We start from the raw sequence: 13570 nt of genomic DNA on the forward strand, positions 1-13570 counted from the left end.
GCAACTGGGCAAATGCAGGAATGGGACTTGGCTGTCACTTGGTTGTTCTTTAAATCAGAGAAGGGACATAAATGTGGGGCTGTGTAAGTGGCGAAAAGTCAGAGGTTCATGTTTATATTCTCATTAAACTGATTCCTTGAACTACCTGTCCCCGTTGTTTACAAGTGTGCAATTACCTATTGATCTGGAAAAACAAAGCATAAATAAATGTTACTTCAAAGATATGACAGGAAAGAGGTGGATAGGTATACAGTTCACTGCAGAAAAGCATTTACCTGTTATTGTGTTGACACTAATTGGGAACATGAGAAATGGCTGACAAAGGCTGGGTATTTTCATGAGTTTTTCAAAACCTGTGCGTGGAGGTGAATATTCTTCAAAGTTTTAGTCATATTTAACTCTACTTTCTGCTTAAACCATCTCAAGGAGCAGACATAACTAGTCATGGAGAAGTGTTAACAGGGGAATCATGTGTAACACATAAAGATTAGAGTGCAGGTTTCACTTTTTGTCTGACACTGGCCTGTGACAAGACCTTGGTGTGACTAAAGTCACTTCACTGTTCTGTGCTCTAGATTCCCTTTCCTGTCTTAGCACTTTAGGGTTGAGGTTTTTCTGAGTAGGAGCTGTTCTTTCTGAAAACTTCGGGCAGCACCCCAATGTCAGCTGGGCCTTCAGAACTTCCCTTTCAACCAATCTGAAAGTGGAATCATATTCTATATTTCTTTAATTTTTTGTGACTTTCATGCAGATTTACAGACCGGTGAAAGAGAAATATCCAAGTGATGTCCCAGCTGAGGGAAAGGCTTGGGTCATCTCTTTTGTATGGTTTCTTGGCTGGTCAGTCAGAAAAAGTGGCTCAAAACCAGACATAGTGTATTGGGTCTCTTTCCCAGCATGGGGGATAGGGAATAGGATAGAGGAAGGATATTTAGCACATGCAGACACTGGGAACAGGATTATTGCTGTGGGACCATGTGCAAGTGTTGGACAAAGCCCAGGAGATCAGCCAAAATGATGTGTTTACTTGTGTTAATTTTCTACTGGCTCTTTTGTTTTTCAGATGTCCTGTGTCCAAATGTCCACGTGGAAGGAGATCGATTCAAACACACCAATGGGGGGACTGATGAGATTCCAGGTACAGAGACATACTTTTCTGCTGTACATCTGGGAATTGAAATAGTATAACTGTACATTTCTAGTGTGATGCTCTGATTCATTATACCTTTCCTAGTTGGCGTTTTCTTAATCCAACACATATTCAATGGTGGAGAAGTATATTAGAAATTGTGAGGCTGGAAAAGAGTTATCTGTTGACAGCCAACAGTAAATTAATCATGAGCTTCCTTTTGATATGACAGCAAATTGAAAAAACGGTGGAGCTTAGTGTAGTAGATAGAGGAATGCAGTAAGTCTTGGAGATGTCTTTTTTTTTACTCCACGTTTGGTGAGTTTTAATGTCCGTTTATTTGATCGGTGGTTGTGTGGGACGTCCAAGCACAATGGTAATTACCTCGGAAGAAATGCTTATATATGTGTATATAAGGAAAAAAAAAAAAAAAGAAAAGATAAAAAGTCCCAAGAAGAACCATCTTTTCTGAAACACTGGTGAAAGATCAAGAGGAAAGCCAGTCTGGTGATATCTCTGCTTTTCTGCGAGTTCTGATATATCTTTCCAGCCAGCTGAAGGAGTTAATCTGTCAGATATGTGCTTGGGCTGCACCTCTTTTCTAGCCCTCCAAGACTGTTTGAGCTGTTGGCAGAGAACATCTGTCCATCAAGGATGTACTGGGAATATCTGTGACTGACTCTAGAACATAAGTCACTGCAGTGGGAGGCTGGAGGCTCTTCTGCAACTTGATTATAAGTAGAAATGGTCAAGGTTTGACAGCTCTACTACTTGCTCAGAGTTTTTTCATTGGGGGATTTTCACTTCCTGTACAAAATATCAGTTCCAACTGTGCTGTCTGTAGGTGGCTTATTTTGGCTGCAGTCTGATTACATCTAAGCCTGTGATAATACTGGGTGGTAACATCTTTTCTAGTTGTTAGACCCAAACTCATAACCCCCAAACCCCCATTTTGAACTGCTGTCTATTGCTAGGTCTTGCATTAACCTGTTCTGACAGTCCTTCTGTCGCTGGGCTGTGTAAAGAGTAGAGTTATTCAGCAAATATTTGTAGAAGGCTCCTGATTGCTCCTGTGTGGTGAGACAACAACAATTTTTTTCTCTTCCTGTTCCTGGTGATTAGGAAAATGAATGTCTCTTCTCTGGAAAAAATTGAAGGCATATTCTGGGTCTGCTAAGGGTCGGTGCTGCTGGAGATGGATCAGTACAGGACCAAAATGTTGTTCCACTCCTTATGTACTCCTTACATATTCTAGCATTTTCTAAAGACTTTGGGCCCCTGGGTCTGATTTCCAACTGAAATCATTACCTTCTCCCAGCTGAAGCAACTGGAAAATTTCTGTTGGCTTAAGTGTGTTGTGTTTCCTCTTCCAAAATGGTGTGTTGTGCTGTTATCTGTTGCTGAAAAGCTTTTGTATTCTGCCCCAAACAGGTCTGCACTTCAGTTTTGAGGAGCAGCCTGCCTCCTGCTCCCTCACACTTGTGAGAGCAGTTCAGCTCTGGGATTTCTGTGGATTCAGCAGTGACAGCAGTGAGGGGGAGGCTGTTCCTCTGCTACCCGGGTCCTCATACATTCAAAGATTTGTCTTGTGTTCCACTTGGAAGCTTAATTGCAACCAAAATTGATCCTTGCCCAGCAGCTTCCTAAACAGAAATTTATAGCTACATCTTGCACAAGCTTTTTCTAGATGGATGTAAAGTGCAGCCCCATAGAGTAGAAGTTGCAATAATTTTCATTTTGAGGACAGGGAAGATTTTTTTTTCTTATATTTTTATTGGGTGAAATGCGCCAGCAGATGGCCCAGGCAGTTGTTTCACACAGAACATCAGCCATGCCAGCCCTTTCTTGTGCACCCTACCTGCATGCAAGTTATAGCATGACCTGCTGCCTTTAAGTTGGTGTCTGCAGTTAAGTGAATGTGAATTGAGTCACTCTGCATTAGTAGCAGTAAAAATAGAAGCTAAACCATAAAATGAACTATAAAAGGACAAATTTTGGGATATGAAGGGAACCAATAGTGTGACTGAGAGGTGGAAGATGCATGGGTTTTTAAGTCAGAGGCTGAGAGGAGGGATGAGGGTAGAGAGGATAGCTCCATGCATAATCAAATGAATAACTGCATCAAAACACACATTATGAGCTGGAAGAGAGCCAACAGACGAAACTGATATTTTCTTTTTAAAAGACAAGTGTTTTTTTCTCTTTAGACAAAGAGAACTAGGTAAATCTCATCTATCTGGACTTCAGCAAGCATTTGTTGGAGTACTGTATTGAAAGTCACTGCTGAAGTGAAAAAGGATAGAGATTAATAAACCTTGTAAGGTGAATCAGAAACTGGCTAGCAGGGTGATGAAGATTAAGTTTCTAGGAAAGGGAATAACAAGCCAGAAGGCAGACAATGGTGGACATCCTCAGGGTCCAGTTTTAGGTCTAATCTTCTCTATGAGTTTCCATTATATAGATTTGGATCAGATTATCCTTGAAGGAGGGACTGGTCTCAAAAACCTGGGAATTTTCCCTGCTGACTTGGGTCTATTAGTTTAAAAGTCCTGTTATGATACACATGGATCGATAACAGGACTTTGTGCTATAAACTCATACTCTGGAAACTGATGGTGTCTTTGTCAGCAGATGTTTGTAAGTCACAGTGCTATACAGCTGGGGAAAAAGGCAAATGTCATTATTGGTCAAGGTAAAGTATGTTGTGTAGAGATAGGGAAGAATTCATGAGTGGACAGGGCTTTGGTTACAGCTTATCTAGAAAAGTATGCTCCGACTGCCTTAGCTGAGGAAAGATGGACTCAGCCTCAAGGAGCTGTTAGTGTGTTCAGGAGCCAGAGAGACTATTTTCAAACAGGAGATTAAAAAATTGGCTTTGGTTAATCTTCCAGTGTGCAGGTGGAGAGGGGAGATACTATTGCTTTCTGCGAATAGATCAGGGGAATAGTGTGAGGGAGATAGGGGAATCACTCAAGCTAAAGGACAAAGAATATAATAAGAAATGGGTATCAACTGTTTAGGAGATACATTCAAGACATTAGAATAAGGTTTCAAACTGTCAGAGATATGAAGTACTGGAACAAGCAGTGAAGGAGTAGTAATGGAGACAAATAAACAGCGATCGATAGCCTTGAGTGCTCTCATAGCAGAGGACTGTACTCTATGACCCTCTGGTATCATAGCATTTGGGTAAAAAATCACTAGCTGTAGCATTCAGTAAGGGCTGCCACAGTGAAACAGGATAACATGAGGTTAGAATATATAGGCAGCTTTACTACTGATACAAATTTTGGCAGTGGAGTGAAGCGGCATCTGTTTAACAGTTTATAACACGTGAATTCAGAATATAAATTTTGCTGCATGCAGTAGAAATCACACAGGAAATACTGAAAGAAAGTGAGAAATCTGGTTAGAATACAGGGATAAACACTGTTTATTTTCCAGAAAGTCTGATATATTAAAGCAATGCTGAATGATACTTTAAACAAAGTTCTTACAGCATCCTTGTGGGAGCTATGGGGTTTTTTTTTGTCCAGTAGAGAAATGAAGACAAAAGACGATTCAACTCATCTGCCCTGAAGTATTCAAAATAAAACCCCATTTGTAATACTTAATACTTCTTATACTAATACTTAATACTACTCTTATATTACTGAATTGTCTTTTTGGTTAAATCAGCATTTAACAAAGGCTCGTGGCCTACTATTACTCATAACAAGCCAGGAAAACACAATGATACCTTGCAGCTGAAGATGTGCCCCTTGTTCATTTTTATGAACCATTATGTGGCATCAAAACAACACATGAAAGTTATTGAAAATTAATTATACGCCTTGAGATCCTAAAACTTCACATTTGAATTATTTGTATTTTAATCTAGATCTGCAGGGCATGGGATTTGGTTGCAGAAATCTGAACGATCCCTAGAATTAAAAATGGGCTGAGCTCTAGCCCTCCACACTATCCACCAGAGGAGATAACACCCCTTAACAAATGCTGACTGCTGTTTGCAGAGGGAATCTGCCACAGAAGTAAAGAAAGACCTGTAATGATTTCCGTGAAGTGCTAAGAAAAATTAACCCTGGGGAGGGATACTTCCAACCACTACATCACATTATACATCCCACACTGGGTGGTGTTAATGGGACGAGGAGGGAACATAGAAGCCCTGACTCAAACTCATAAGTAGTCACACAGGCTGTATGTATGAAGAACAGCAGAAATTTTATTATGGATTGTACCACAGATTGACCTCAGCCTCTAACTCTCTTCCCCATCTCAGAAACCTCCATGTGCAAATGAGCGAAATGCCAGCATATTTATGACCTCTGTGTTTTTCTGTAGCTCTATAAAGGATGTTTGGGCATTTTACGATGGAGGCACTGGTTGTAAAACTAGTACCCTACAGTTATAGACTGCAGCGGCTGTGTTTGACTGTCAGCATGTCTCCAGTGCCCTGCAGTTTGCAGCACAGGGTTCTCATTCCAGAGATGCCGGTGACTCACTAGCTAATTACAATATCCTTGGGACTATTTATATTTGCCCACTAGAACACGTGGTAGTAGGAGGAAATTGGAGCGTCTAGGCTGTTGAACCTGCGGAATGAGCACATTAGACCAATATCCTCTGGGGGACAAAAGTGTTTTTGTGGTGCTTGAGTGACAGGTGTTTTGCCCTCCCTTTGCACTTGGCAGTCCATATTGACCCTGTTGTAGTCTCCTCGGGAAGTCCCTGAGAGGCAAGTGGTAAATCCATGAATAGCTGCAGAGGTTTGTAACAGATCACTGTCTTCAGACAGTAGATGCACAGACATGGTGGTCACCAGCAAAGACTGCACATACACAGTGACGGTGAAGCTGTCTATTCATGCGAACACCAGCCACTCTCCTCTCCATCCTGGTGTTATACCCACATAGGCAGGACTGGATGCAGCTACGACGTTTATGGGAGACGGGGCAGAAGGATGAAGCTTTGCTGTGCTGTGGCACAGTCACTTTGCTGTCATGTTTTTCAATGACCCATCAGGCAACAATGGGTATAGGGCTCACGGCTTCTTATTTCCTCCTTCGCCCAAACTTGCCCTAGGAAGTCCCTCATATAAAATTTTATAAAGAGTAATTAGCAGTGCCCTGAGTGCTAATGTTCTTCACTCTCTAAGGTTCTGGATAGCTGAATTTTAAAGCAGATTCCTGAGATACATACATCTGGCTATAGCTGCTGTATCTCCATGTGAAGTAAATAGGGAAAATAATAGGTGATCTGTACCCATAGTCACAAGAGTCCCTGCAGTCTCCTGTGAGCTGCAGAAAATGTCTGGCCTTTTTCTGTGGGGTGGGTTTGTCCTCTGGGCTGGTAGATGCAATACCTTCAGTACAGATGACCTTAGCAAGTTCCTTTAAGCTTTGCTTTCTAGGAGTCTATGTACTGTAGAAGAGCTAATCTCAACACTGTAGCCTAGATCATTGCACTTAAAAGATCTTTGAAGTTTTTCAGAGGTTGCCAAATTATTCAGCCATGTTCAAGGACATTTTAATACCCAGTAGCTCCAAGAAAACTAGGTCAAGCAGACAAATGATTACCAGTAAGTCACCTGTGACTTTTAGGCGTAGCCATTGCAGTCCTATGGGCTAGCTCTAACCTGTGCATTAGATGTGCGCTGTGGCATGCCCAGTGTCCAGATCCCCCAGTTATCCAGCGTGGGGACCTGTGGTGGTTTCTTTTGGGCTTATGCCAAAGAATTTCCCTCCTACAAAAACTAAAGGATTGGGAAGTGAAAATGTATAGTCACCTCAACATGGAGTAGGGTGCCACCAAAGTGTGCATCTGGATTTGGAGCCTGGAAACACTCAAGCATCCTGCAAAGTACATATAACCATACTGTCACCAGCAGAGCTGGCTTGAGTTCTTTGAATAAAAAAACCATGTTTTTGATGGATCTTTTTCCCGATATGGTCAGAGATGTAGCTATTACCCAACGTCATGGATCTCAGTGGACTTCTGTCACTGGGAATGAGCTGATCAGCACTAGGCATTGGGTCTATGTCGGAGAAGGTAGCCTGGCTGAGCTGCTCAATGACAGCATGAAATACAGAGAAAAATTCTGAAATCACTTTAGAGTCTGCTACTACAGGAGGAAAACGTGTAACAGCTGAGCAGTCCTTGTGAAAGACTTTCCCTGGTTTAAATCCTGACAGTGACAAATTCTAACTTTGGCATTCACATAAAAAAGCTTAACAAGGGTTAACCATGCACAGGAATGTGCACATGAAGTATTCAGATCTACCCGCATATTAAAAAAATAAAAATAAAGACTACCCTTAAAGTCTTTTTTTTTTTTTTTTAAACTAGTAGTGTTTGCTTTGTCCCAGAGATTAAACAAGTCAGGATTTTTTCTTATTCCAGTGCACTTGATGTTGATGAAAAGCAAATAAATTCAATTTTTGACTATTTGTAGCCCAAGACACAACCAATCCTTTGGCTATAAAAAGACTAAAGGGTCAGCTAACTATGAGGTACTTCCAGATATTTCTTGGTCTACTTCAGAAAGAGATTGCTGCACAAGAGGGGCCTGGAGAAACCATCCCATATATTCTTCATCAGTGCAAGCTTTTTGGTCATTGTGCACACACGATGGGAAGAAGGTGCATATACAATTTCAATAAGCTGCTCGTAACACTTGGAGTTGAATCAGTCTGTCTGATGTGAACAGTCCCTGATGACAGCTGTGCTCAGATTTTGGTGTACCTGTAGGTCTAATCTGTTTTGTGCTGATGATCTGGCATAAAGCAACAACCACAGTCTCTTAGAGAGCAGTCCCTACCTGCTTTCATACTAGGCCTTGCTTGTAGCACCTAAAATTAATGGGAATATTTTTATTTTCATGAATAACATCTTGATGGGATTTTCCTATAGCCCAGATGGTAGCATTACAAGAAGGATCTAGCAGGTTATGTCTTAGTATGGTGTTTTTCCTCAAATGCCGTTTCTTACCCTAAAAATAATACTAGCCTCTTGTATGAGCAAGCAGTAAGAGTTGTTGCTAGTTACATTGAACTCATCAGTCTTGCCACTCTGCTCTCACAAGCAGTTATAGCCTGTCATTTTTCTTAGCTATATGCATGGAGTCCTCTTAGATGCTACCAACAAAACCTTTATTCAAAGAAGTGTAGAGTTGCCTCCTCCCCACTGCTACCCCAAGTGATGAGTTTGCAGTTAGTTGTGCCATTTTATGGCTTTCCAGAGGAACACAGAACACCTTAGAGCCCGTGGAACTCAAAAGCAAACTTCAAAATAGAGGAACTAATTAAAATCAGAACCTAATACAAATAGCTCTGGTAAGTTCAACTGGTGCAAGCCTATCTGGCATTCAAGGACATCAAAGGAATAATGAACTTCTGTTTAATCTTGTAAATCACTGGAGCAGGAAAGGAGCTGAAAGAGGGCCCGTGGCACTAAGCCAAGTGTCCATCACTGAGAAAATGGAGAATGACTTCAACACAGAAAAGCCTTCAGTAATGAGGCAAAGAGTTCAGTGTCAAAAACAGCTTTCAGTGTCGTGCAATATGCCACTTGCAACTGTCTAAAAACTGAGAGGCAAACAGGTAAGAGTGGACTGAGGTAGATAAAGAGAACAATGCATCAAATAAAGTGGTGTGTTATTAACATGAGATCAGGTGTTGAAAGGTGCTGCCTCGAAGGTGGCTGCTGCAGACATGTATTTATTTCCTGTTTTTACAACAGCCCTTTCTACCAGGTGGGAGGGCTATAACTATTCATTTATTTGTGGTTTTGACCTCTCTCTCTCTCTCTCTTTCTCTTATACTGTCTCTTTGGACTAATTTTCTTACTGATTTTATATCTCTTTTGTCTTTCCTGAATTGTTCTCTTTCCTGAACACAAGAAGTTCCACCTGGACATGAGGAAAACCTTCTTTACATTGAGGGTGACAGGGCACTGGAACTGGATGCCCAAAGAGATTATGGAGTCTCCTACTCTGGAGATATTCAGAACCTGCCTGGATGCAGTCCTGTGCAACCTGCTCTAGGTGAATCTGCTTTAGCAGAGGGATTGGACTGGATGATCTCCAGAGGTCCCTTCCAACCTCTACCATTCTGCGATTCTGTGGTTCTGTGATTCTGTGTAAGGGTGCCAATCACTGTATCTATCCTTTCTGGTTTTGACTGAAGCTTTAGGCTGAAGTTTCTGAAACAGAGTGGCCCATAGTTCAACCTGGTGACCACCTCATCGCCTGCATCATTGTCTTCTGATGCTCGCTTCTTTTTGAGGTGTAAGCATGTGATATACCTCAAGCAATGTTCCTGCTTCTGATAATCCCAAATGTGGATTGGTGCTCAACCTGAGATTAAGATTTTCTTGTGATCTGCATGGGATTCTTGTGGTGTTGCTTTGCAGGCACCAAGAAAAAGTAGAAATTGCGTCTCCCAAGTGTCATATTGCAGAGGAAGCAAACCAGGATCGGTACACCAACAACCTGAGTGATGGCATCATATAATGGGGGTAAATCGGGTTTATTATTGTTACAAAACTGAGACCATCTAAAGGGTCCTCTAAGCTACCTTATGGAGTATCACCTAGAAGGCAGTAAGCTTGCTAGAAGATACCTTCTTCATGCTGGTGTAAGAGCTGTTCCATGTACTTCACCAAAGCCCCACTATTAGCTTAAGCTCTTAGCTGCTCTCCTCACCAAAGTGTGGTGGATCTGGTGAGAAGGAAGTCAGAATAACATGAAGTGCTGCTTAAATCCCAACTGTAACATCTGTGGAAAGAAAGGCCAATTGGTTAATAGTAAGAACCTCTTTCAAATGCTCTTGAGGCCCTTTAATCCACAGGCTTTGGAAAATTTTATAGTGCCAAAATTCCCTTGCAAGCTGCTTGTAAAACATAGAAAATTATTTTTTTTTAATGACTTGTGCAAACCCTTTACTCACCACACTACTTCATGCAGGGCTTGTAGGCAGCCAGTAAATCTCCCTGGTTTGGTCCTCCAGAATTGCAGTCCTTAATGCTTTGGGAATAAGTTGGATAACTACTGCTGGCTGATGATGCTGAATCAAACTGTTCTGCTGGGAGTGCTGGGTGTGGGGTGAATTATCCATGCAAAAAATAAGCTGCTGCTTTTTCTATCTTCACTGCAGAGGTGAACTAGAGTGGAATAAAACAGTGTAAGAAGACAGAGTTCTTATCCATTGTAAATCTTTGGAAATCACTTATTTTGACAACCACAGAGAGTTAAAAAAGTTAGTCCAAAAAAAGACTTTCTTTCAAACCCCTTTTTACAATCATTCACAATGAGACAGGTCTAAACAGAATCTGCGCTGCAGGACTCTGACCTTACCTGTTGTCTAGATTGCCATGAGCAAACAAGTGACACCTCTGTGCCCCACAGGGATTCTGGGACAATGTGAAGATATACTGTCTGGCTGCTTTGACATTGACTCCAGCGTCATCATCATAGACATCTCACCAACCCAAGCAGCTGGTCATCAAGAAAGAGGAAAAGGGCTTTCTGACTGCCTCCTGCCAGCATGCTAGAATGACTAGGACATTGAAGGATGATAGCATCAGTGTGCACCTCACCCCCTCCTAAATACTAGTTCTTGTTGCCAAGTGGAACTACGGTTAGGGCAGCGATATACTGATATGGATGTGGATAATTTTAATTGTGGTAGAAGAGCCTTGGAGACAGAGACTTCAGTGAGGTCTTAAAAACATCCCTAAAATCTGATATTCTGCCAGCTCTTGACAGGATTTCCTTTCCTGTGGAGGAAGGAATGTTGGGAACAGCAAAAATGCTGTAGCAGATGATGACTACTGTAAAAATAAGAGCAGCACCTATTGAATAAAGTAGTAGGGCTCTCCTTCAGGATTTGGACACTTTTACTTCTATCCCAGCCCTGAATTGAGACACATCTTGGCTGTCCAGACATAGCTGTTTTCAGCCTAGAGCATTGTGGAAGATAAGGATGCCAAAGGTTTAAAGACAGTAGAAGAAAAATAACCCTCATCTACACTCTGGCTTCAAGTAACTAATTGCCAGACATAGCTGGCTAAATGCACCAGCATTTAATGCATTTAATGCATTTAACTTTAGAATATGGTATAACAACATTTTTTTCCTGTTATTTTAAGTGTATACATTAGCACAGAAAGTAGTTTAGATAACAAAAATGAGGGCTTTTTATAGTGATAATAGCCTTGCAGACCACTGTAGGTGGTCCTACTCTGGCAGGGGGGTTGGACTAGATGATCTTTCGAGGTCCCTTCCAACCCCTAACATTCTGTGATTAAAAGGGGTGCTCAGGATCTAGTAAGCACACAGGTTCTTCCTTGTAAGCACAGGCAATCCATGAAAGCCTAACTTTCAGGACTGTAGAAATATTAGGCAAGAAAATTGGTAAGATCATGTATTTGCTGAAAGGCTCCCGAGTGATACTGTTCTTCCTAGGAATTTACACACTGCTCTAGTCTACCATAAAGTTTATTGTTATTGACCTCCCTCTAGTAAAAGTAGCATATGCTATTTTATCACAGGCAATACAGATTGCTCTTTTCAGTAGTCTCAGAGAACCAGTAGCTGATGACAACTTCCCTGACCTTCGCTACTGATGATACTCCCATCAATACATTGACAGGTCTGATAATTCAGCTGAGAGTTTAAACAAGGCCAGAGTATGGAACATTTCCTGCAAAAGCTGCTTTGTTTTATACTAGTGCTTGGGGCTGGAAATCTTCCATAGCAAATATATTCTGGACACATCACTTGAGGCTCTGGTGTCCATTGCCTTCCCTGATTCCTTTCTCACCTGCTTTCTACATTCCCCTCCATGCTGTTGTCTGACCAGAAACTGTCACAATTAAAAGTAGCCCAGTTGTTCCCCCTGTGAGTGTTATCTTGGGCATCTTGGGAACACAAAACAGGAGACTTTTCTCAGAAAGTTTCTTCAGGCTAAAGAAGGTGTTAATGGCTCTGTCCTACTTTGAGAAGACTTTCCAAATGTGCACATTGCTGTTTTTTCTGGCTATTTAAACTTCCCTTTGTTGCTCTAGTTTTCTGGGTTTGGGTGCTGTTTTAATTTGGGTTTTTTTTTGCCTCTGAACACAGGACAAACAGGAAAATCTTAACATGCACACTAGCTGCTACCATGCTGTCCATATCAGATCCTTAATGGAGCCAGGGAGAAATCCAGCTCATACTCAGGACAACCAACCATGGCCCCTTTAGTCTGGCCTTGAAATAACTGTCTTGAAATGAATATTGTAGGACCACTGGACAAGTACAGAGCTGTTTGATATTCCTTTGGCCATGCTTTAGGGTGTGGTTGGTTGCAGCGTGGACATCTTTTCTGTAAAAGAGAATCTTGTTGCATATTACAGTTAGATGATATAGAAATTGTCCACTGCCAAGTTTTGCCATCTTCTCCCTGTAACAGGCAGATCTGAGTGTGTTTTCTGATTCTGGAAAAATGGGCTGGTTCCTGCAAGGTAGTTATTACCCATGAGTAGAGAAACTTTGGGCTGATTTGATCAGCAGAGCAGTGCATAAGAAATTGCTTTGCAAGCCAAGTATGCTGTTAGGAATCTGAGCTTCCCTTTCAGGTCACTATTTTAATTTTAATGTTAATGGACAAGGGTGTGCTACTTTTCAGGAGATGTAATCATGTTAGAGGATTTCAGTGGCCCCATATTGTCTTAGTAGCTATAATGAAGTAGGACGCTTATGATCAAAGAGCATTTTTCATCTTATTAATTGCCATATTATGACATTACTGATTAAATAGTTTATAAGCCAGTTGGGAAACACACCTGCCCTGGTACACAAAAACACACCTTTTAAATCAAAGCAATTGAGAACAGGAAAGTTCCACCCTTTCATCCTGTGCTTAAGTGTGGTGCAATAGGTAACACTAGCTTTGTCCTTGGTAATTTAGGCAGGTATGTTCTTTTTGTTTCACTTGCGGAGAGGACTGGGAAGCTATGTGTAGGATCTCATTTTGCCTATGGCATTGACCATGTGGTCCCTCCTTGGTGGTGGAAAAATCAATGGACAGCCCATATTTCTGCTGTCACTCTAGCCCAGAAATGCTGTGTGTCAGATTAAGTGGCCAGCGAGATGTTCAGGGAAAGATCTAAGTGAGCTGTTTCCACTACCCTGTTAGCAGCCAGACATTGCCAGCTGAAAAATCCTGTTCAAGTGTTGGAGAAATGATTATAGCATTGCCTAGTTTTTACATTAACATTGTGGTTCAAGACTAAATTAAAGACATCATGCTGTCTCCCTCATAATCCCAGTTCCAGTCCTAAAGTCAACAAGAGTATATACTCAATCCAAAGGGCTTCCAGGCACATGAAGTAAAGAAAATAATAATCATCATCATAATAAGAAATACTATATATATTTTCTTGTCCTTCAGCTGAAATAAT

At 41.4% G+C, this 13570-nt stretch overlaps 1 protein-coding gene across 1 annotated transcript in view; it reads left to right on the forward strand.

The window, feature by feature from the left end:
* The window catches only part of COL22A1 (collagen type XXII alpha 1 chain), a 210153-nt gene that overhangs the window by 46929 nt on the left and 149654 nt on the right, over positions 1–13570 (forward strand). The window contains exon 3 of the mRNA XM_086466066.1: positions 1064–1138. Coding sequence (XP_086322192.1) covers positions 1064–1138 — 75 coding nt within the window. The remainder of the gene's footprint in view (positions 1–1063; positions 1139–13570) is intronic.

This window comes from Leptosomus discolor, chromosome 5, assembly GCF_034619465.1.
Source record: "Leptosomus discolor isolate bLepDis1 chromosome 5, bLepDis1.hap2, whole genome shotgun sequence".
In the NCBI taxonomy this organism is placed as follows: domain Eukaryota; kingdom Metazoa; phylum Chordata; class Aves; order Leptosomiformes; family Leptosomidae; genus Leptosomus; species Leptosomus discolor.